Source organism: Colletotrichum aenigma (genome assembly GCF_013390185.1).
Source record: "Colletotrichum aenigma strain Cg56 chromosome Unknown KSG_Cg56_contig02, whole genome shotgun sequence".
NCBI lineage: Eukaryota > Fungi > Ascomycota > Sordariomycetes > Glomerellales > Glomerellaceae > Colletotrichum > Colletotrichum aenigma.
The window spans coordinates 395245-419044 of NW_023500908.1; the positions used below are offsets into that span (position 1 = coordinate 395245).

Consider the following 23800-nt stretch of genomic DNA (forward strand, 5'->3'; position numbering starts at 1 on the left):
AGATAAATAGAGCCTGTCCGGGCTCAGGATCTGACACTCCTAAGTGGGCATTTGCTCTAATGGTCTCAGAATATGGTCGAGCCAAAAAGACAAACGAGAAATCCGCCAATACGGTCGATAGCCTCGACATCAAACCTCGGCATGAAGAAGAGGGGGGGAGCCCAACCTTGCTCTGCTCATCCCATCTGTATACTGTCTCTGCCGCCACAACATTATGTCCAAACTCTTGCGCTGCCTCTTCAAGCCTCCTTCCACGGCAACAAAATCTCAACAGGCTTCATGTCCTTCTCGACCATCTCGGCGACCTCCTTGGCCTCCAACCCCTTCAACCCAGCCATGATCTCCTTGTACGTCCCCTCACTCAAGCCCTCTTTCCGATCGCAGTAGATGTCGACGCCCTCCTTCGTAAAGACGGTCGGTGCAAACCACGTAACAGCCCACCTCTCCGTCTCCCCCGCCGCCGTCTTCTTCTCCCCCCACCCGAGGACCTCCCAGTGGCTCCCCACAAAGAACAGCCACCCTTTGCCCCTCCAGTCCCACGCGCCCGTGTCGCCGCCGGGACGGGACGCGGTGTCGACGCCCTTGACGGACTTGACGCCCGTCGAGGGGGTGCTCTTGTTGGACTCGTACTCGACCAGGTCGTCGACGCGCGCGGTGCCGTCGGGCTTCGCGGGGAGGGCGGCGTAGGTGATGCGCACGTTGCGGGCGTCGCGCCACATGGTGAGGGTGGAGTGCGTCACGCTCCAGGTGCGCAGGAGCCAGTCTATCGGGGGCGCGGAGGCGGAGGCGGGAGGGGAGGATGTGTATTTCGAGGGGGAGATAAGGGCGACATCGGTCGGAGGGGTGGCCATGATGGGCGGGCTGGCTCGCGGTGAACGAGGCCGGCTGGGGTTTCAATTGAGGGCTTTGGTGCGAAATCGGAACGCCAAAGGTCTTGTGCGCGTATCCGTAAGTATGTGATCAACCAAACAGGTGCAAAAATATCGCCGGTATGGGGTGTTGTTCAGCGCAAGACGTGAGGTCAAGCAAAGTCGCAAACCACCGCCCAAAACTCCCGAGATCCGCGCCAGGGGTCTCGCACCCCCTACGCGTTTCAAAAAATGACATCAGTGCACGGCCCGGACCACATGAGCTTCAACTGCGCGCCCTGAGACAATCAATTGACCCGAAAAGCCTCTCTGAGGGGTTGGGAAACGGACACAGGAATGATTCGCGGAGAGTTGCATGTCTCTCATAGGTCGTCGCAACAGCCGCAAATACCCGACGACACTGCCAATCTCGCCATTTGCACCACAGTCGACCTGTTGGGGTTCGTCCCAGGTAAAACCTCGTCATCTCGTCGGACCCCTAACTGGGACTACCTTACCTTAATGTAGAGAGCTCCCCACGAGGCTGGGATTAAGCGCCCCAGTGCCGAGCAAGGGTCTCCAGCTTATTTCGACCTTTTCCCGCTGCAATTTGCCACGGATCTAACCGCGCCCCAAGCTCCCATCCTTTTTTTTCTCTCGCGTTGCCAATTGATTGCTCGTCGAAACAACAGCTGCGTGCGACCTTCCCTCTCCGACCAACACACAACGAACAACCGCTTCACATCCTTTCTCATCGTCCCATACGTTCTACCTCTCACCGCCACGATGGACGCCTCCGACATCGATCCCGAGATGGCCGCCTTCATGGGCTTCGCCTCCTTCGGGACCCAACCCGCCGCGAAGAAGCGCAAATACAACCACCGCACCGACGCCGTCGCCGCCTCCGACTCTGCAACCGGCGCGAACCAAGTCGCCCTCGCAACCCGCACACCCGCGTCTGCCCCGGCAGCAGCCAGCGCGACGAACACAGACGAGATCGCACTCGACTCCGACGCCGAACCCGACACCACCACCACCACCGTCGCAGCTGACACCAAAGCGGAGGAGCCGCACCCCGCCGCCGCCGCCGCCGCGGACAACAACGACGACGACGAAGAAGGCGGCGCAAGCCTCTACTCAGACCCCACCGTCGCGCCCGCGCTGGCCCACGCGCAGTCGCTGATCGACGAGCTGACCGTCCGCGGCGGCGTCGGCAGCGCCGCCTCTCAAGCGCAGCAGGGCGGAGCCGGAGCTGGTGACGCGCTGCCCTCGGGCGCGAGCTTGCCTAGAAGGCCGGAGGCATCGTGGGGGCGGGAGATGGGCGCCGCGCCGACGAGCATGCCGGGCTGGAACCAGGGCGATGCGCCACCCGGAGGACGGGGCGGACGCGGTGGCGCGAGGAACAACCACCACTACCAGCAGAGGGACGACGGCAAGCCGTGGTGGGAGGGATACTACGACCATAAGTCCAACGAGAACCCGTGGGCGAAGCTTGAGAAGGCGGCTGGGGTTGAGCCGAGGGGGAGCTGGGCTATGGAGGGACAGACGCAGACTGCCTAGGGCTTTCCTCCGAGGAACCATCGACATGAGGAAGGGCTGTATGGGTTGGGAGGTAGATGGACAAGGTTGTCAGCTATGTATCGAACTACAATTGATACATAGCCCCTCCCTTGTTCACCCGTCTCTTGGCCATGCCAGCGTCAACTTCACCGGACTCAGACCGATATCACGTGATATCAACATCCCTGATCGGACAGGGGCAGACGTCATAAGGCGTGGAAGGACTCTACGCTTCATCACATGATTCATCACTGGGTCCCGGAGATGCCCCACGACGGGGCCATCGTCGTGGGATTCGTTACGGTGGCATCGCGGCATCGATGGAGCTGGGCGGTGCTGCTACGGGGGGAGGAGTATAGGGACCAGCGACCCCCCGTCCGCTGGCCCATCAATCGAACAAGAAAGAGGCTTACGATGTTACTATGGACAAGCCCTATCGTCACTAGAGAACCGCCCGGGGTGTTATAGGAAACGCCAGCCCGCAAAAGAGATCCATCACCCTCTCCCTCGCCGCCTCCCCTTCCCGAAAGAGCAATATCCCACCGCCCCGAAAAGGACAAGCGCCTCCCTTACAGACGCCGCAATTTTCACCTTTCTCTCCCCGTCTCCGTCCCCGTGGTCTCCTCCCTGCGCCGCCAGATCTCCACCGAACCGATCTCTCGGCTCTGAGGGCCTACTGCAGGCCACCCTGGATGCTTGCCCTGGGTCCCCAGGGAGGAAGAGGGGGAGGTGTGCTTTTAAACTACAAAAACCGCCCAAAATCATACCCATTTCATCCAATCATATCTCATCATGGTTCCGTGGAACAAAGCCTCCCCAAACAAGGTCCTGAAGAGCAGAGGAAATCCAACAGCCCGGGAAAGCCCACGAGGTTCGGCGAGAACGGTAGGAGTGTGTGTGGAGGACGGATTAGTGGAGTGTCTACCACGCGGGCGGAATCCCTCCCCCCATCCATCTCCACGGCTCAAACATTTACCTCGCTGCCGCCCTCCGCGAAGCTCGCAAAAGCAGCGTGAGATGGGCCGCTAGCAGGCCCCATGCTCGCCCCGCGCCGTGCCGCTGCGCGTCAACCGCGATCCCGACTGTCAGGCTCGCCTAAGAAGCTGGGCCCCCGCCCCCCTGTCTCTGCTTCTCGCTGCCCCTCACCTCCTTGACAGCCCAATATGTACCCAAGAAAAATAAACAAACGAGGTGGAGGAGGCGTGCGCTGATCAATCGTCGAGCAAAAAATAGAGATGCAAAGTAAATCCGGGGATTTTTGGTATCTTGGTTCCTGCAGTTTCTGTGCAGGCAGGGATGTGTGTATGTCGTGCGTCGACTTTTGGTGTGGCGGGTGTGATGGAGGAGGTTGCTTTTGAAAATGACACGCTAGAAAAGACCGACACCCAAAGGTAAGGCTGAAAGAAACGCTTTTGTCGCCTGCTCGTCTCTGCTGCTTCAACGTCCGCGATGTCGCGCGGCTGACGAAGAGATGAGAGAGCGCATTCGCAAGGTACGTCTAGTACTCGGGCGAAGGGTAGCGAGCGCGCGCCTTGTTGTACTCCTTGGTGTGCTTGCGGGAAGTCTTGCTCTTCAGCGATCTGCGCAGAGGTGTTAGCCCGGTTTTCTGTCTTGTCTCAGATCTCGCAGCGGCGGCCGCCGGTTTTCTGTCGAACAAGCTTGCTTCTTTCCGATGCCACCGAAACCCGCTTTTCCCGTGCCTCCATTTTCCCCGCCAGTTCGCGGGGAGAAGAGGGGAATTGCGAGATTGCCGGTAGATCGTCAACCTTGGCCATCGTTTTCTGCCGCTTGTTTTTTTTTTTTTTTTCGAGGTCTCGGATCTCGCATTCGGAGATCGGGTGAGGAAAAATGATGCACACTTACGAGACTTTCTTCTGCGTCCACTCGAGGTCCGCGCGCACGTCCTGAGCGTCACGGTAGCCCTCGTTGAAGCGCTCGCGCGTCTTTGCGAGACGGGCTTGCGCCTTCTTCTGGAGTTCCAGCAGCTCACGGTGCTTTGCGTTGAGCTTGCCGGATCTATTTTTTGCGTTTTCCGGTCAGCCAAATGTTTTCTCTCTGCTGTCGTTCGTCTTTTCCGGATTGCTGCGGCGATCGGCCCCCGCGGCTTATGCAGGCACCGGCCGCCGGAACACCGCTCGGGGATTTTTGTAGCTCTCGATGGGGCGTACTCACGTTTGCGCCTGGACCGCAATGTTGCGATCCAGAGGGATGGGGTCAAAGGTCTGGGCGAAGCGGTCCTGCATGTAGTCGTTGAAGTCGACTCCGCTGGCCGAGTGGTGGCTGTCAAAGTCGCCGCTGTTGCTGCCGGCGTAGCTGGAGTTGGCAACCGAGTAGCCGCCAGAGTATCCGCTGTTGCTGTATGAGGCTCCGGTTCCTGAGCTGACGGACTCGTCCGTCTCTGGGGGCGAGACCGAGTAGGTGCTGCTGTAGCTGGGGTATTGTTGGCCCTTGTGGTTGGGGACGGGCATGGGGATGGCGTAGGAGTTGTAGTGGGCAGACATGATGGGCGATGGATATCCGGGTAGTCGACGAAGACGGTTAAGAGCTTGTGACGTGTTGCGTATGTGCGATGTGGGAACTTGTTTGAAGCAAACAAGGGATGACTAAAGTTCTCTGTGTTGTGAACTGGGGATGGGCTTGCCACTTGGTATGACGAAGCGCAAGGAAGGTGCTTGCTTGGATGAAGCTTGATGAAGAGCGACTTGGAGAAGTTGGGCAGAAGCTTGCTGAGATCGTCCGAGATGGTGATGAGAAAGGAAGAAGAAGAATACAGATTCCAACCGCTCAAGTTGTGCCCTTTTATACTTTTTCCGAGACCCATTCCGGACTCCATCTCTTCTTCTTGCTCGGGGGAGGGGATAAGACATCAAGCCTCGATTCGTCCGATTGCAAGCCATGGCTTCATGACTGAACCCCGCCCGAGGGAGGGAACGGACGGAATGGTCCCTGGGCATGATGTGATGGGATGGTGAGAATGGCCGCAGACACACGCAACGACACGGACGGACGTCGGCCATGAGCATGAGCAGCAGCAGCAACAGCCGGCCGACCTGTCTGGACCTGGGCTAGCCTGTGCGTTAGTGACAGGGAAGAGAAAGAGGCTAAACCCTGTCTTCGCCCGCTTGCCGCTTGCTTCAATGGCTGTTGCTCGCGGGGTGGGCAGTGATAATCAAAGACGAAGGCAACGGAGTGGTTGTCTCGAGGGTGTGGATAATGGAGACGTTGAGGGGGGCATGTGGAAGGGTGATGGACAGAGCCATTGGCCAAGAAGAAGACAGGGAAAACAGGTTGCTACATCTGCAGGCCGAGTGTCCATTTCTCTCAAAGAATGAATAAAGACTCAAAAGGAATAGCTCAGCATCGAAGGCAAATAAAACAACCGAGCAAGGTGTCTGCATATGCCGAGGGGCGACTATCATGGGTCGTATTGGTGGAGAAGGACCACGATGGAGGATGGGTGGCCCAGATGAGGCAATGGATCTGTTTGGGACATCCGGGCTTGAGAAAGATGACAACCGGGGCCAGGGGAGAAAAAAAGAGAAACGAAAGAGACGCGTGGAAACTGGCGCGGACTAGCCGGTGCAGACCGGCGAAGAGCAGCGAGACAGATGCGGGCTGGGAAGCCATGTAAGGCATGTCGTGTAAAACGGCGACGGAGGGCTCTGCAGACAGACAGAGACACATATTTTTTTGATGGACCGCCGGGCAAGACAGGGCAGGGGAGGTACATCTCGACAGGTATCACGCCGAACTACTTTAACCAGCTAAGGTAAGGTAAGGCAAGGAGAGGGTGGATGCACCTGCAAGCCAGGGGCATGGGGCTCTGTGGGCAGGGACGGGGACGGCGGCCGTGGACCATGGACCATGGCGTGAAGGGTTCCTTTCCATGGGACCTCTTTCCGCCCACGCCCGTGCGGTGTCAAGATGGGAAGAGGTTGCTTTAGCTTGGGATGAGGGAGGTGGTGTTGAAGTGTGAGGCGTGGATCTAAGACATTTGGAGGGGGGAAGGTGAAGGCTTCGGAAGCAAGGCAAACGGAAGGTCGTCGAGGGCTTCCGGGTCGAACGACGACGGCCTTCCGGGGCCACGCCATGAGCCGTGGATGGGAGTATGACGGAGGCCGTGCGGGTCCAACGTTTCCATCGACCCAGTCAGACGCGAGCCGACGGGGGCTATGGAAAGTATTCCTACCGGGGAGGGGTACGTTCTGATTCGTGACGGATGGAGAGAGGGCGAGGAGGAAATGGAATACTGTGGGTGAGGAATGTGGGTTGCAAAGAGACACACACAGAGAGAGAGAGAGCAAGCAAGCAAGCAAGCAACCTCGGGCCTGGGGAGGTACAAGGCGGAAACGTCACGATAGAGGTCAAACAGAGCCAGGACCAACGGGGAAGGTATGGCCCGGCGTTGATCGAAACTCTGGCCCAACGAGAGCGGAGGCCACGAGGGCGGAGGATGGGACAGGATAAGGCAGAGTAGGGCAGGGCAGGGCGGGTTGGATCAGGACAGAAGTCGAGAAAAGAACGGCTTCGGATGGGAATGTAACGGGGGCAGCTCAGTGAGGCCCCGGGTGTGTGTGTGTGCGCGCCCATGTGTGCCTGTCTGTTCTCTCCGTTTTCTTCGTTCGCAATTGCGAACGAACCTGGCGTTCCTGGCATGTATTTTCCAACGTGGCCGCCATGTCTTTTCTGTCTGCGTGCTTCGACAGTACGACCAGGTACAGAGAGAGGACAAGAGGTCAGAACAAACAAGGTAACAGAACCAGGTCAACGTCAAGCAATGCCAAGAAAAAAGTACCTTTTGACGACTCTAATTCCATTTGTAAAAGCAGCGTGGGATTTCCACTCCCACCCGGCTCGTGTCGTCGTCTCGTTGGACTGCAACAGAAACCACCTTGGAAGAATCGGGAATGCGGGAAAAATGATGGGGGAGGAGGGGGGGGGGGGCCCTTGTACTATGCTGATCGGACCTTGGGAAACCTGACTTGTTGCGAAGCCAAAATGTTCATTCAAACGGCAATGTTGCGTTTTGCCGTGCGGATGCGTGTTGGAGTTGCAGACAAGGAGGAAGTGATGTATCCCGTGGTGGTTGACTTGATTGACCCTGGCGTCAGGTCAGGCAGAAGTGCAGCAGATTCGGGCATTTTCTGTGGTGATGCGTTGTCAAGATGAGAACCATGACCGTTTTTATTTAATTCCTTTTTTTTTTTTTGCTCTGTCTTCCCTGGGTCGGAAAAAAAGAACGATTAAATTTTTTTTAGTTTCACCCGCTCTAGCCAAATAATACATTTTTTTTCCATTTTCTTCGCCTCTACGGCATCGTGTTCGGTCGACCGTTGGCTGCCTGTCCCAATCGGGCCTCCTGGCTCTTGGTCACCTTTCCCACCGACCCTTTGACACTCTACCTGTGACCTCTCCCCCTCGCTGATTGACTCGATATCTGTTCATTTTCTGGATTTTCCATTGGTGCAAAAGAAAACAGACTCCCAGCTTTTGCCAGTCTTGGAACCCGTCCAGGGCTCCGGCAGGGCTCCCAGACACCCCTGCACCACCACCCCGGCCTGATGGAGATGCACTGATGCAGAAGGTTGACCAGGGCGTCCTTCGTCGGCTTAATCGACGGAGTTTTTGTATTTTCCATTGGTTAAAAATGCAGAAAAGCGGCGCCGACTTGCTGGATTTCGCCCCTCTGAGCATCCATCACTGATGCAAGGTGGGAGGGGGGCGATGGGGGGAACTCCATCCCCAAGTTTTCCCAAGTTCCTCGAAAGTTTCATATGACTGGGGGTGTGAATGCATCTCCAGAGGCAGATATGCGAGAAGATGGAGCTCTAGAGATGCAAACCTCGAAACCCCGAAATTACACAAGTCAGGACACGAACCGTTTTTTCTCTTTCTCTCTGCTCTCTTGTAGCAGGTTTGAAAGGCTGCCGCAGAACGGAGACAAAGACGCAAGCAAGCAAACTGGGGCAATCTTACACCTGCAACTCCCAAGAGCGGCGGTGTAAGCCTTCAAGGTCTCTCTCTGGGCCCCCAACCAAGTCCCACATCCGTCATCGTCAGCCGTCGACGGTTGACAATCCGGCCGCGTGTGAGTGAGAAGAGGCAGCCCAAAAGTCGACCTCACCGTAAGGCAGAGGTACCCAAACCCAAGCCCCAAGAGGGAGGCCCAATGGTGAACCGGCATCATCACCACCTGCATCACCACCTGGGACTTCCCTCAACCACCAACGCCCCCCATCTGCCTAATGTCATGGGTTACGAAGCCAGGACAGGGCGACCAAGGGGGGCCCTTTTACTTTCCGATCCGATCTAGCGGCGCATTGGTTTTGCATCACCCCATTTGATGTTACTGCTGCTCCTGCTGCTGCTCTGCAACTGCATGTCGTGCGCCATAATACGCCCGTACCTCGGATTGGAACCACTGGCGCCGGTACTGGCTGTTTTTTTTTTCCTGTTCATCAATGGGATTTCCCTTCTGGACCTGGGACTTGCAGTTGACTGGGTCCAGGGTGGAACCTGAGATGCAACGACGATGGTGAGCGAGCATGGCAAGGCATCCAACGAGGCATACAAGTGACCACTTCCGAGGCCCGGCGTTGGCCATCAAGAGCCAAAAACGCCAAAACGGGCCCGCATCAGTCGAAAGTGGGATGGTCACTTGAAGACATGTATGTCCTAGAGTTATCCGTACGCATGTCTGTCTGGCGCAGGTGATGCGGGCGTGACAGACAACGGCCAAAACACTTCGACGACGCAGCTAACCCTACTTTACCTTACCGAGTGACCATGGCCAGTCAAGGAGAGGAGAGCGTCGTTCCTCATCCCGGCCCGCGGTTCGCCGTGATGTATCTCTGTCTCGTCTCTTGGCCGGCAGGGACCCGAGGTGCCCCACGCAAGGTATCCCCGGGATGACGAACGTCGTTCTGGAAACATGCCAAACGAACAGAGCGTGTGAATGGAGGGGGAACGGGCTGCATGAGGTCTCCAGCCGGGGCCACCCCGGAGCAAGCCAGTCTGACGTTTGAGCCTTCTCACAGAAGAAACAATCGTGCGAGAGAGAGAAGGAAGCAAAATTTGTCGTCCAAAAAACACCAGACCAAGGGCTTGCCGGGGCCTTGGTCCGGAGCCGGAAGGGAGGTCCTTCCGGTCTGAGGAGAAATACATCGAAATAGATACCTAGGCACCCTGACCTTGAAATTCGGGCGAGGAAGAAAAGGAGGGGGAGGGGCATGACTTGCCCTCCATGCACCGGGATCCACCGCCGACGACTTGGACTTGGCTACACCTATTTCTTCGTAGACTCAACGGCACTCACTCCTGACAGAGGGAATCGGCGTTTGGGCTTCGTTGACGACCATTCTCGAACTCGACTAGCCGGGTAGTGTTGCAGTAGACCTGGAGTTTGACATCGATGAGCGCCAATAGTCAGAGACGCACGTCAGGGACTTTGAGGTGAGGCACCGAGTGCCGGCCATAGGTCGAGATTCACTCTGGGATGACGGGGCTTCATTTTGCATGAGTGGTGGTTGACCAATACCTCTTTGGCGAGGCTTGTCCGCATTCGAATGCGCCACTCTGCGGTTACGGCATCCCGGTGGTGAATCGGAATGACAACCGTAGGCACTGACCCAGAGCCAGAGCCATCATCGACTCCGAGATTCCGCTCAGTACATGGCCGTATCGGTTCGGACCAGAGCGTGAGAGTGAGAGAGGCTACGGCAAGCCATGTGAGGTGAGGTGAGACTAAAGAGGGGAGAAACGAGCGGTGACGGGTGAAACGAAAACGGTCTGTGCCACGGAAAACGAGCCCGCAAACCTTGTTTTGCCCGTTTGTCTCTCCCGTGCTGTTCTTCAACATCGGGATGCGAAAAGTGCCATCTGAGGACGGGAAAACACCAAGAAGTTGGACGCGGAACTCCAAACAGAATGACGGGGCGCTGCCTCACCTCCGGGTCTGCTGTATCCCGGAACGCATGGCATGGCATGGCAAGCAAACGAGTCGTATAATTCTTGCTGCAAGACAAGGGGTGGGACAGCGCAACACATGCAACATGCCATGGCATGAACCGCAATCGCAACCGCAACGCAAGCCCAGCAGTGAAAAGTGAGATTGGATGCAGATGCAGTCAAACACACTCACGCAGTACACACACTCACACACACCTACATACAAGAGGAGGACCGGCAGGGCGAGACTACGGTAGACTTTTTGATGATGGGGCACACGCTCACTGGACAATCGCCCACGAGGGCGCCGTCTCTCAACCCAACCAACATGGCCACAAATCCCGCTTCGCCGCCCTTCTTTTCCTTCCGTTCGCTGTCGACGTTACATTCGAACATCGCCCACGTCGTCTGCCATCTCCCATCTCTCACTCCCCCTCCACCCACATCGCAAATCGCCCCCATCGCCAACAACACCCGCAGATACACTCGCATACCCCTCCGCATCACCCATTTCTCACCGCGTCGCTTCTCACCCAAGCAAATCTGCGATGCGATCCGCTCTCTCGCTCGCTCTCCTCCAAACAACACCCGTCCACTCGCACCAGACACTGGCCGCCTCTCCTTCGCAAGGACGAAATGCAGCATGCAAGCCTCTTTGCCAACGCCGCACGCCGCACGCCATATGCTCATGCCCACGCCACGCCACGCTACGCCGCCGCCGTTCCCTCTCCCGGGACTTTGAACGAGAAAGGCGCACACGGCAAGGTCGACGCAACGCAGCACACTGCATTCCCTGCAAGGATCGACCGTCGTGTAAGCTCAATCCAACATCCCACGTCCATCACCTCCGCCCGCCAACAAGAGAAAAAGTCCGTGTACGTGTTGTGTCGCCCATCAGACCGGTTTTGTGTGTGTCTCCTTCGTAAACTTCGTGAGCTGCCAGATGCCGTGTCCCTCACATCTCTCGCCCGGGATAAAAACTCTTCATGAGATACGGATGTAAAGTAGGCAAATCATGGTTAGAGTGAGGTAACAAAACCACAACTCCCGACAGCTGCACGACATCACCAGCCACCCACGCAGAGCGCACGCAGCCTTCAGCCCCTCAGCCCCGGCCAAGGTCTGTGTTCTTACTGCGGCTGCGCTGCCATGCAGTGTGACGAACACCACGTCGTCCTTCCGTGCTTCCTCTGTCTCTGTCTGCCTGCTGGCTGGATATTATCCGAGAAGTGGCGATTTCAGACAGAGATCCTCTTCTGCGAGAATCTGCCAAATGCCCCTTCCATCCAGAATTCTCCCAGGCTTTTTCTTATCATTCGTGCCCTCTCCGCCATTACACGAGAGGATCAAACTTCACAGTTGCACCGGCCATCTCCCCTGTGCTTCTCCAGAACGCAGCGCTAGTAGACGAAAGCGTGACCGCATCTCAAAGGTCCCGGATCCTACGATAATCCCCAAAGCCTTGTCCTTGCAATCGGTGTCATCGCGCGAGAAAAATTCAAATGCATGTCAGATAAGTGAGGGGAACGAGAGTAAACTGCAAGAGAGAAGAGGGAAAGCTTTGTTTCGTCATCTTGTAATAGCAGCTAACATTATATACCCTCGGGGGCCTGGACGTCGCAGTCGTCCCTTCATCCGTGGTTTCCCATAGAATTTCCGATCCTGTATCGCGTCCCAAGGAGATTGAAAAAGAAAAAAGTACAGACTAGATACCTGTCGTTGATGATAAGTATGGTATGTTTCCTCGAACCCCTCCCCGGCCGCCGACCGCCTTCCGCCGATTCTTATCCCAACGGGCACGGTTAAAAACGCCGATGAATCATGCATGTATAACGCCATGCCAGCCGTTTGCGCGAGGCAGAGATGGCGCTCCTTTTCCCAGCCTCTCCCCGTTGGAGGCTGGCGCCCCTTCCCCGCCTCATAGCCCATTGCCGTCGGTGTGCTAGTCGTCGTTGACGATGAAGCTAGCGATCGGTGAGCTTTAGTGTATGATTTTTTTTTTGGTTTCCGCCCAATCTATTTCCCCGACCCTTCTAGCCAAAGATCTTGAGAAATCCCCAGATACCGGCTCCGCTGAGCACTGGAATCGTTAGGTTGTCGTCCCAGCCGAAAATGTCCACCACCTCACTGGCGGCCGCCACAAAGCCGGACCACAGACCCATGACACCAAGCGCTAGCGGTCCGGTGATGGTGGCCTGAGCATCCGAGAGCCCCACGGCGCTTGCGATGGCGCGGGGTAGGTGAAGAGCCCCGGTGAACATGAAGGGATACTGCTCGTCGCCGGGGAAAGGTCCCGTTCTCGGCGCGAGCCAGCCCCAGAAGAAGTAGGAAGATGCAATGCCGACCAGGAAGGCCGCTGTCGATCCCGCAAGAGACTTGCCCTTGCGGATGCGCGGGGTGTATGCGCCGTACATGCGACCGAAAGTGCTGGCAGCGGTATCGCACCAGCTGAGTAGCAGGACACCCATGACACCGACGTCCTTAGGGAAGAACTTGAGGACGGCCCAGGCGCCGAGCAGGTAGAAGATGACGCCGTTCCAGCCCGCATACTCGCTCTCGCGCATCAAGGCGCCGAGCACCGAGACGTAGAACCGGTTGAAAGAGGCGTAGTTGTGACGCAGGTAGTCGGCTGTCGCGATGGGCATGAGCGCAGCCATGAGCCACGGTGCAACTGAGCTTGTCTGAATACCCGAAATGTAAAGCCATAGTGTGAAGAATCCGATCGAGACGTGCAACACCTTTCTTGGCACTTCGTGCTTGTGCACAAACGTCCTCCATTTCCTGTGAATGGGTATCAAGCCCAGCGGACTAGGGCTTCGGCTGAAGTCTCGCCAGCTCCATCCTGTGGGAGCGGCTGAAGGAGGGGCCAGGTGGCCGTTGGCCGTCGGTGCCTTGCCGTTGCCGTTCGCATCGCCGTTGAGAGCGACGCCATTCGAGATCGGTTCGCTCGGGATGACGGGTGATTTGGGTGGTTTCGTCTGCGTCTTGACGGTCGTCATCGGTGTAATACGGCGAGACTCGATCGGGGAGCGGCTTCGTGTGCGCGATCTGCGCATGGTCGTCGGCTCATAGTCATCCTCTTCTGTCCTCTCCTCTACCGGCTGAGGAGTAGTGAGACGCTTTCTTGTTGCTGATCTCGTTGTAGGGCCAAAGTAGTTGTCTTGTGACATTGCGTCGATCTCTGACGGTGTCGGGCTGGGGGAGATGACACGCGGTGTCGAGGGCACGGCGCGGACAGACATGTTGTTGTACGGGAATGGGGGCAGAGGGGAGCAAGACACTGACCCTGTCAATAGGCGTTGGAGGGGATGGAGGAGCCTTTGTAGAGGCCAAGATGAGGACCGGAGATAGCTGTCTCTTCTCGAAAGGCGGTCGTGGGGGGCCAGGGCGTCGGCGGCGTAGTTGGAGGCTTGGGAGGCGCGGGCGTGGGTGCGGTACAGGTCGAAACGTGGATAACGTTTTTGATGGTTAAGGCTATGCTGGGCCTGGGGTTCGAGGAGGGAGGCGGGCGTGATTATCGGATCCAGGGTGATGTTTGAGGATGCAGCAGAGAAGGTCTCCGCCGCATGTTGAGCCGGGCTGGTAAGGGAAGGAAGAAGAAGACCACGCAGACATGCGGTCGGTCAGCAGACGGCGTGACATGTGTTTAAAACGAGGAGTTTGGACCGGATCGTCGGTGTCTTGTTGCGCTGCGAGTCCAGTGCCAATACATGGGCTTGTGCAGGTGAGGATTTTTCGCCGTAAGGTTAAGGTACCGAGTACCTGGGGCGTACTGTGTGCCGGGCCGGTGACACTGTCTGTTAGTAAGCCCACATGGTGCCTGGTAGTGGCATGTCCAGCCATTTGGTTTAATCGTTATGGTGGTTTATCTTTGGGATACTTTACTTTAGAATTACGTTAGAATAGATATGGTTATTTCTGACGGCATGAACCATGGTGTATTCATGGTTTTGGTTTCTAAGATGGACAACTATAACGTTCGTGACAGCTAAACACCTACAGTCCCAATACCCCTCAACACAGTGTGCCGAGGCCCGGATGACCACCGCCCCCGAAGCCCACTCCCCAAGTCCAACACCGTCCGGTGCACGCGACTAATACTAGGGACGGCCTGTCGGGTGGTGTCAAGTCCAGCGGCAGCGGCCAGTTTGCAGGGGTCCGCAGTGCGATCCAATTTGAATGGCAGCGCTTTTTACGGGCTGCCTCTGGCAAGCATGTGAGAAAAACCCACGAAGCCATCTCCGGCCATCCCGCCGCTTCCATGTCGTTCTTCGCAGGAGGATTCTGCTGCGGGTATCGCTCTCCCAGTCTGCCATCGTGCATCATCACATCATGGACGCGAGAGACACTGTCTTTCCTTGATTTTTCTTGACCGCCTAGTGCGGGTGTGCAAGTGCCAAGCGGGCGTTTGGCTGGCATCATGGCTGAGAGTTTTCGGGTGGCATGTCATAGGGCGATGACACTTTGTCTTGGTGCTTGTGCGACACTTGCGCCCGCGAAATCTGAAATTGTGGCTCGGGGTGGCCCAGGACGGTCGGGCAGAGAGACGGGATGATATCACTAGCTTTGTCCGTGGACGGCGGTCGGGGCGGGCACTTGCGCCAAGAAATCCGGTTATTGGGTGGTCTGACAAGCAGCACACAGTCCACGTGAGCATATCTTATCTGTGCATCGTAATCGATAAGAGATTAGATCCGCTCTTATCGATAATCCAAAAAAAAATCTCGGCCCCTCCAGCTCGGACTGTAGACAGCAGCCAGCCGCGACGACTTTCGCAGAGCCGAACTTGAGGCGCAAAACTTCCTGAACAGCCCAAGGCCCAATTGGATGATTGTCGCAATGGCGCCCGACGAGAAGAAGAAGGACCCTAGGTCCTGGCGTGGACTTACACCTCCCCTGGCCGAGTACGACTCCCAAGCCTAACTCGACGACGACGCGCTGCTAACCTTTGCGCGCAGATGGATCCTCGATTTCGTCTCTAGTCAAGGCTTCCAGCGCATGACGCCTGTTCAGGCAGCATGTCTGCCGCAGTTCCTCGGAAACAAGGACGTCGTAGTAGAGGTATGCAAGAATACCTCAATGCAATGCGATAGCAGACTAATCCTTGTAGGCCGTCACTGGTAGTGGCAAAACTCTTGCTTTCCTCCTCCCCCTAGTCCAGAAGCTCATGCGCCTTTCCGAGCCTACGAAGCGCGGCCATGTCTTTGCAATTATCGTGTCACCGACCCGCGAGCTTGCGATCCAGATTCACTCCGTTCTCCAGGCCCTCGTCGGCTTCCACCCACCCTCTGCCGAGATCCTCCCTCACCTCAAGGAGGACGAGAAGCGCCCCGACACCAACGTCCCGGTTATCGTTCCCCAATTGCTCGTCGGAGGAAACACTACCACGCAGCAGGACCTGAGCTTCTTCGTCAGACATGCTCCCAATGTTCTCGTCTCCACACCGGGCAGACTTGTCGAGCTGCTGGCCTCTCCCCACGTCCACTGCACACAAGCGACCTTCGAACTGTTCATCATGGATGAGGCGGACCGTCTGTTGGATATGGGTTTCAAGCAGGACATTCAGAGGATTCTTGGGTATTTGCCGAAGCAGAGGAGAACGGGTCTGTTCAGCGCGTCGGTTTCGGAGGCTGTGTCCCAGATTATCACCGTCGGTCTGAGGAATCCCGTCAAGATTGCAGTCAGGGTCAAGAGCTTGAGGGATGGAGGAATCATCGAGGACCGGAAGACACCCATCAGTCTGCAAATGTCGTACCTCCTTACTCCAGCCAGCAAAAAGCTGCCAGCGCTTTGCAAGTTGCTAGAGAACCTCAACCCCCGCCCGCAACGGAGCATTGTCTTCCTGTCATCATGCGCGGCCGTGGACTACTTCCAACACGTCCTCCCAACCATTCTCCCCAACGGCTTCACACTCGTGCCATTGCACGGAAAGCTCCCTCCGAAGGCGAGAGAAAAGAGTTTCGCCAAGTTCGTTAATTCGGTTTCGCCCTCCATCCTCCTTTGCACAGATATCGCCGCCAGAGGTCTCGATATCCCCCAGGTAGACTTTGTCTGCCAAGTCGACCCGCCCGCAGACCCCAAGGTCTTCATCCACAGAAGCGGACGCGCAGGTAGAGCAGGCCGAAAGGGCTTGGCCGTGGTCTTCCTGCAGCCTGGCCACGAGGAGGACTATATCCCCTTTCTCGAAGTCCGCAAGACGCCCATTCACCCCCTCACGAAACCCGAAGTAGAGATCTCCGACGCAGAAGCAAACGAAACTTCAGAAAAGTTCCGCGCCGTCTTGCGCAGCGATCGCGCTTACCACGACAAGGCCCAAAAAGCCTTCGTCAGCTGGGTGCGTAGCTACGGCGCCCACCAGACGACCTCCATCTTCCGCGTAAAGGACCTCGACTGGGCTGACCTCGGCAAGGGCTGGGGTCTGCTACGTCTCCCGCGCATGCCCGAGACGAAGAACTGGGACGGCGACAAGTGGCTTGGCAACGAGGGCTTCGACTGGGACAACTTCACATACAAGGACAAGACCCGCGAAGCGGCACGACAGGCAGCGATCGAGGCGGAGAGGAACGGAGAGAAGGCAGCCGCGGCGGACGCGGTGAAGAAGAAGCGCAAGACCAACGAGGCGTGGAGCAAACAGACTGACAGGGAAGATCTGAGAGTCGAGCGTCGGGAGAAGAGGAGACGCAAGAAGGAGGCCGAGAGGATGTCGACGATGACGGAGGAGGAGAAGATCAAGGCCATGGAGCTGAACGAGCTGATTGCCGAAGTGAGGAAACGGAACCAGGCCAAGGCAGCGGGCGGAAAGGACAAGGAGGACGAGTTTGAGGGGTTCGATGATTAAAGCGCTGTATCATACGGGGATATTATTAAAAGTTTTTGGTATCGGAGATCTTTTGGATGGATGGGTTGGAGGTGTGGAGATACCCCGGATCTTGGTGTAGGGCGATGCAATCTCACGAGACCCTCTCTCCAGTCACCCCATCGATCTTATCCAGTCGTCGCCGACCGTTTGTTCTACCAGATGTTCCCACAGCGGAGCCAGACTGAGGCTAAAGTGAAAAATGTGACTTGGGAATGACTCACCCAATCCACTACCTTCATGTAGTGGTAAACGAGCGTGCTTTTCAATCAGCGATACAAGCACAATAGCTCAGGGGTAGAGCGCTGGGCTCATAACCCAGAGGTCCCTGGATCGAAACCAGGTTGTGCTATATCTCCCTCTCTTTCTTGTATACTTATCATTGATTGACCTTTTGTTTTGTTCACTTTAGGGTAGAGAGAGGGAACCTCAGATCAAGGCATCATTTTCAATCAAAGAGAAACCCACCAACCCAATACACCCCGTATTGCTAGATACCAAAACTCATACCAAAGTCGAAGTTGCTACTACTAGCCACCTCCACACCATCTGATTCAAAGAAGATGCCGCCCCAAATGCCCACTAAGTCCCAGGTAAGCCCATCCATGTAGACTGTTGGTAAACCTTCAAATACAATGCTCTGTCCTTCATCGCCATGTTCATCATTCTCTTTCCTTCCCTCGGAATCGACTTCACCACCAGTATCCTCTTGGTACTCTTCACATCCCGTACTTGACAGCGACCGCAACTCTTCCCACCTCGTGTCATCTTCAACTGTCCAGGATCGCCAACTCTTGAGTAGATCCACAATTCTCTGGTGCTCTTCGATCTCAGCATACCTGATGGATCGTAGGTATGGAAGCCGGCCTTCCTCGCGTGTTTGTACACCTTGAGATAGAAGATACCGAACTACGTCAATTCGTCCTTTTTCCGCTGCGCCCTCGAGTGCAGTACGCCCGCCTCTTATCGCGCCAGGTGCGTTCAAATCTGCTCCGAGCTCAATCAAACTCTTAACAGCCTCCAGATGGCCAATAATTGCTGCAATTTGCAAAGCTGTGACGCCAAAGTGGCGAGCAGGAGGCGCATTGACGTCTGCTCCTGCCTCAAGCAGTATGTTGGTTAATCCCGGGTTTCCGCACTCGATCGCTCTTTGTAGAGGGCTCCGGCCTCGTTCTACGAGTGTGTTGTTCTCATTGACACAACCAGGTATGTCTAAAAGGCTTTTGGCTATGTCGACATTGTTTCTCATCACAGACACTGAGAGGGGGCCTGAGAAATTCTCGAAACCAGACTCGAGCATCGGATAGAGAGCCAATTCCCGGATGGGCCCGCACTCGCCGAGCCCAGCCGCTATAGACATTGTCAGTCTATCGGGGTAGAGCCCATGTTCCAAGAGCCGACTCAAAGACTTTCTGGAAAAAAGAGCTAGAGAAAGTGGCGATCCATGAACCATGTGCTCATATTGCCAGAATGGCTGCTTCCAGATTTTGTAGTAGTACATGGGTTCGTTCAATAGATTCTCACTACTAGGCAGAGGCCAAAGAGCCCTGCCAGCATCTTTCGTCGCTTGGCTTGCAAGATCAGAAAACGTCGTGTGTGGAAGTGCGGCCAGATGTGGATGTGGTAAAGTTTCTAGCAGAAGGTCCAGCAAGTCAATTCTGTCCAGGAAAGCTGCTATCCCAATTGCCAAGCATTCCATAGGATGTGTATCTTCGGACTTTTGTCGATTCCTGAGCAATTGCTTGAGTATTGCTGTGTTGGGCTCTGCATCGGCCCAGAACACACTCGCACAAAGTGCTCCGGGACTGTAGGCAGACGGGAACGCAGAGAAAAATTCAGCCACCATTTGTTTGTTCCCGTTGATTATGCATCTCTCGAGTATTGATAGGCATGCGTTGCGTTGTTCAGTGTCAAGGTTATCGATTTCAGTGGTTCGTTTGGTGACGTTCTGGTTACCCTGGTTGATTGCCCTTTGGACGTGGCCGCCGGATTGATCGAATAGCTTGCTGAAGACGGACATTTGAAGAGATTCGTGATTCAAAATCAATTCTTGCAGGGTTTTTGCTTTCTGGTAGAAATATGTTGTCGAGCTTCTACGAGGCCGTCAGTCTGCGTTACCATCAAAGGGTTCTGATACCATACTCTTTCTCGGACGATTCGCGCTCTGGATTTGGTCTAGTCACAGCGTCTCCCATCGTCTGACGAACCGTTTGTGACCAAACAGGATATGGAAATGGTTTTATGTGGGAGGGTTGTGAGTTACTAGAAGCTGTACGGTCAAGCCGCATGTCCCAGAACGTTCCTACAGCCTTGGGTATCAGCAACACAACTCGTGGAACATCCGTCATTAGAGTTGCACTCACCTCCGAAATAAAGGGCATGAGATCTGACCATTGGAACGCTTCCCAATTTGGGGAGCTGAGGTCGAAATTGTGGGATAAAACTAATAGGGCTTGTTTCAAAGAACGGTTCCGGGGACTCTGGAGATCTTTCAGGGCACTGTGCCGAAGGCAATACTGGAGACGGAGTGTTGATGCATATTTCGGGGAACTTGGGAGTTTTTGGGCTCGCATTCTCTACGCGCCTCGGATTAGTCAAGATTTGGCGAAGAATAGGGCTCAAAACTTACCTCGTGCAATCTTGGACAGCGTGTCCGGTTGATGTCTGTTCACCTCTTTCCGAACTTTCGCACAATCGACAAGTCTTCCATTGAGCCAGACTTGACTTGACTTGCCCTGGAGCCTTCTCTTATCAATACGATATCCTACATGTTGCCAAAGTGCACGGCTCTTGTCTTTTGGAGCTTTCTTTCTGAAGCCCCAAACTCGCAATTTGTACTCAAGCTGCGACTTGCTGCGTCTGTTTAGGAAGAATGACCAAAGTGAGGAGTAGGCAGGCATACCTCACGACGAACCCGACAGATTTCAGTCGACTCCTCGTCTCCTCTTGTGATAAGTTCTGCTCAACGATCATCTGTCTAATGCTGTCTTTGTGCAGCTGCCAGTCGGCCTCAGCAGGTCGTTGCTGCCGAGAGGAGCGCATGTGTACAGTAGCAGACAACGAACGGTTGGCTTCGGGCAATGCTGTTGCGGGGGATTCAACCTTGGAACCAGGGGGGACAGAGCCTTATTTGAAGGGTTGCTCGACGTAAGGTATGTAAGCCAAAACTGCTCTGATTGGTTGCAGCCAATATCTCAAAGCTCTACTGAGGCTGTGGCCATTATCTGGCGCTCATTGGTTCGAACCTGTATCTGAATGCACTGTCTCACTTTCTTCGCGGAGGTGTGTCATATGCAATGCAGCTTCTGCACATCTGTTGGAGGGGTGGCGCTGGAAAATGCGATCACTCATTGGTCTAGCCCAATATCCGAAAGAAAAACCAGGCAAAAGTAACAAGCACGTAGATGACTTCGGCGCCTTGTTTGTTCAGATAGAATATGCTTGTTTACCGTTCATAACGAGCAACGCAACAGCGAGTTCTGGGAGACCTGGGAACATATAAGGTTGCTCTGCATACCACACATCTCACAGAAACAACTCTCACGACGTTTTCACAGGCTAAGTGATCACCTTCTGCGCGGCAAGTCACAGTCAAATATAACTAATACCTTTTCTCTTTCCACTTCCATGAAGACGACTGGTCACTCAAGCAAGCGGCCCCCCTCCCTAACCGCGGAATATTGTTACCGGCGCTGCTCTCTTGAACCAAGCCGCTCGCGTTCACAGCTCCTAATTACGCTAGGCGAGCACTGGGAATATTTGTGACTTTCGCAGCATTACATCGTGATGGAGGTAACTCTCGAGGCCATCATTGCGATCGTATCGCTCGTTGTGGGGCTCCCCTCGACTATCTTCATCATCTGGAAATGCTGCTGCCGCCGACGATGCTCGTTTGGTCATGGTATGCTGAGATAAGTCTAGCCCTAGGATCGGACAAAAACTGAAAGCATTCAGAAAAATTGAGACGATTTGACTCGTCATCTGATGAAGAGCGCTTCGCACAGCGGCATTCAAACCCAAGTTTCCGTACTTGGACAGTCGTAGGATTCCAGGTAGATGCGGCCCCGTACCCAAATAGCTTCTACGGTCTGCATCCACTCGAAGACAGGCCGGCATACGGGACCCATGAAGTTGCATATGTAAGAACTTGAGCAAAAGAAGGACCGAACAAGTTTCTATGTGAGCACAGAATGGAAATTCCACGTATAAATATGACGCAAATATTGAGCGGTCTCTAATGATTTGAGATCCGATTTGATTTGATGGAAGCGGTACTAGATGGGAATGAAAGATTTGACACTGTCGGTAGAACAGCTTCAGAGGCCCTTTCGTATTACATAAGCCTATTTCATCTGCAGCGGCCAGCTTCTGCGGGTGGCTCGTGCATAATTGGTGGGTAAGTTCGCCTGAATAGTGACGTGAAGTCACTGCTTCCTCGCCCAAAGGTGTCAACCGAACAAATACTGCAACACTACAACCCATTCGAACTCGCCATGGCAGATAGCGAGCGCCCGAGATCGCGCTCGCCCCGGCGCGACCGCGATCGAGATAGAGACAGACCTAGAAAACAAGGAGGTTTTCGATGGAAGGACAAGAGCCGCAGAGACGACCGCGATGATCGCGACGACAGACGGGGCCTTGAGCGCGGCTACCGCAATCGATCCCGCTCTCCCCGCCGCGACCGAGAAAGAGATCGCGACAGATACAACGACCGCGATCGTGATCGCAACGACAGCTACCGCCCGCGCGACCGCGACCGTGACCGCGATCGCGACTCAGGCCCAAGAGAAAGCAAAGCCGGCTCCTCGAGCTCAAAGGATACGACGAAGCCACCCAAGAGAGAGAAGCCCGCGCCCGCACCTGCTGCTGCCGGCGGCGAAGAGATGATCATCGTCCACGTCAACGACCGACTCGGCACGAAGGCTGCGATTCCTTGCCTAGCCTCGGATCCCGTCAAGATGTTCAAGATCCTGGTGGCACAGAGAGTCGGTCGGGAGCCCCACGAGATCCTGCTGAAGCGTCAGGGAGAGCGACCATTCAAGGATCACCTTACGCTGGAGGACTACGGTGTCAGCAACGGTGTGCAGATCGACTTGGAGGTTGACACTGGTGATTAAGGAGCAAGCATTGCGGATAAAGCACGATTCAGGTGGATGGAACTAGAGTCGGGTTGAGGCCGGCTGTCTGAGAGGCTTGGAACGTCTGGAAAATACACGTCTGCACGACTGATTTCACTTTGGCGTTATCGGAAGACCAGGACATCATGGGTTGAATGGTTGGAGATGAGGATACCCATTCTCAAATGACTTGCAAAGACTTGCGCAAAAAGGCATTGTACATTCAGGTATCGAAATACGTGTAAGAAGCATTCAAACAACATTTATGCTTACATACTGCAAATTAGGCTGGGCCGTACCGCGTCGAATTCCTTGAACTCCTGCCTGCCTGCGTAGCTCTAAACTACTTGCCTCAATGATGAGGCCGCCTATGCTGCCTGCGGGTTTACCTCCATTTTTCACTACGACGTCATTGTCGTTGCTGTCATTATCTCTACTGCCGTCGTCCTCGATCGAACTCATGAAATACACAGGAAGTGTTGCTGCGCAAACACCGGAAAAAGCACGCGATCTCTCAATGATCACATGAGCAGGGCATGAGCAAGACTCATGACACAGACCTGCCGCCAGCCAGTACCATCGTAGACTGTTGTCATTGGTCACTTTAAAAGCAAGCGTCTCAGTGAGGTCACGTGGCTCGCGCAAGACTCGCGTTTTGCCTCGCCCGGGCCTTCGCGATTGCGACGCGCCCTTCACTTGACAATCCCCAAATCTTCGCCGTTGACTCAGAGAACGGAGCAGCTGCGTATTTATTCATCGAGTCATCCTTTCAACTTCCCTATATTGTCTTGAAAGATCAACATCATCGACACACGGAACATCCCCAACGCCCTTCTCCGTCGCATCACCACAATGACCAGAACCGCTGTCGCCCAAGCGTCGCCAGTAGCGCGCGACATCACTTCTTGCAAGATTCCCGAGGGCGAAGAGATGCAAATACAAATTGACCGCATCGCCGCCTCCCACCGAGGCACGCAATTCGAGAAGAGAGTCTGGACCGCCCTGTGCCAAGTACCCAGGGGTCACATCACGACATACGCCCTACTTGCCAACCATCTCAAGTCATCACCAAGAGCTGTTGGCAACGCGCTGCGCCGCAATCCATATGCGCCACAAGTTCCATGTCACAGAGTCATTGCCACTGGTGGAGACCTTGGAGGCTTCAAGGGCAAGCGACCAAAGAATGGAGAGGGCATCACCCTGGATGAGAAGAGGTCGCTTCTGCGGAAAGAAGGAATCAAGTTTGGGTCAAATGGCAAAATTTTGGGAACCCCATTCATGGCTTTCATTTGATTATTGATCAGTCTCCAATCAAAATCGATTGCTCTGATGGATTCTGTGCCAAACGCTTGTCGCGGTGACCTACGCACTCATCGTCCCTTCTTATGAATGGCTCCGGTTAAAGTACAACTTTTCCTCGCAAAAGTCAGCTAGTCGACAAAAGCACCAGCCAACCCCGGATTTTGAGTTGT

The 23800-nt window shown here is 55.2% G+C and overlaps 8 protein-coding genes across 8 annotated transcripts; 4 read left to right on the forward strand and 4 right to left on the reverse strand.

Annotated features, from left to right (window-relative positions):
• Nucleotides 1–239: 239 nt before the first annotated feature.
• CGCA056_v002134 (uncharacterized protein) lies at nt 240–851 on the reverse strand (the record flags this gene model as incomplete). The annotated part of the gene is made up of 1 exon (XM_037317393.1): nt 240–851. The coding sequence occupies one exon, from the start codon at nt 849–851 to the stop codon at nt 240–242; it is 612 nt and encodes a 203-aa protein (XP_037184122.1).
• A 783-nt stretch (nt 852–1634) lies between these two features.
• Nucleotides 1635–2408, forward strand: CGCA056_v002135 (uncharacterized protein; the record flags this gene model as incomplete). Its single annotated transcript, XM_037317394.1, has 1 exon — nt 1635–2408. One exon carries the CDS (start codon nt 1635–1637, stop codon nt 2406–2408), a length of 774 nt encoding a protein of 257 aa, XP_037184121.1.
• Nucleotides 2409–3906: 1498 nt separating this feature from the next.
• Nucleotides 3907–4909, reverse strand: KXD1 (Biogenesis of lysosome-related organelles complex 1 subunit KXD1; the record flags this gene model as incomplete). Its single annotated transcript, XM_037317395.1, has 3 exons — nt 3907–3988; nt 4272–4424; nt 4581–4909. The coding sequence occupies 3 exons, from the start codon at nt 4907–4909 to the stop codon at nt 3907–3909; spliced, it is 564 nt and encodes a 187-aa protein (XP_037184124.1).
• A 7479-nt stretch (nt 4910–12388) lies between these two features.
• ptp4 (CTP-dependent diacylglycerol kinase 1) lies at nt 12389–13597 on the reverse strand (the record flags this gene model as incomplete). The annotated part of the gene is made up of 1 exon (XM_037317396.1): nt 12389–13597. One exon carries the CDS (start codon nt 13595–13597, stop codon nt 12389–12391), a length of 1209 nt encoding a protein of 402 aa, XP_037184123.1.
• A 1597-nt stretch (nt 13598–15194) lies between these two features.
• SPB4 (ATP-dependent rRNA helicase SPB4) lies at nt 15195–17193 on the forward strand (the record flags this gene model as incomplete). Its single annotated transcript, XM_037317397.1, has 3 exons — nt 15195–15259; nt 15314–15416; nt 15466–17193. The coding sequence occupies 3 exons, from the start codon at nt 15195–15197 to the stop codon at nt 17191–17193; spliced, it is 1896 nt and encodes a 631-aa protein (XP_037184126.1).
• Nucleotides 17194–19829: 2636 nt separating this feature from the next.
• On the reverse strand, nt 19830–20184 carry CGCA056_v002139 (uncharacterized protein; the record flags this gene model as incomplete). Its single annotated transcript, XM_037317398.1, has 2 exons — nt 19830–20064; nt 20114–20184. The coding sequence occupies 2 exons, from the start codon at nt 20182–20184 to the stop codon at nt 19830–19832; spliced, it is 306 nt and encodes a 101-aa protein (XP_037184125.1).
• A 1520-nt stretch (nt 20185–21704) lies between these two features.
• On the forward strand, nt 21705–22328 carry HUB1 (Ubiquitin-like modifier HUB1; the record flags this gene model as incomplete). Its single annotated transcript, XM_037317399.1, has 1 exon — nt 21705–22328. The coding sequence occupies one exon, from the start codon at nt 21705–21707 to the stop codon at nt 22326–22328; it is 624 nt and encodes a 207-aa protein (XP_037183250.1).
• Nucleotides 22329–23180: 852 nt separating this feature from the next.
• ogt (Methylated-DNA--protein-cysteine methyltransferase) lies at nt 23181–23621 on the forward strand (the record flags this gene model as incomplete). Its single annotated transcript, XM_037317400.1, has 1 exon — nt 23181–23621. The coding sequence occupies one exon, from the start codon at nt 23181–23183 to the stop codon at nt 23619–23621; it is 441 nt and encodes a 146-aa protein (XP_037183251.1).
• Between the last annotated feature and the right edge of the window lie 179 nt (nt 23622–23800).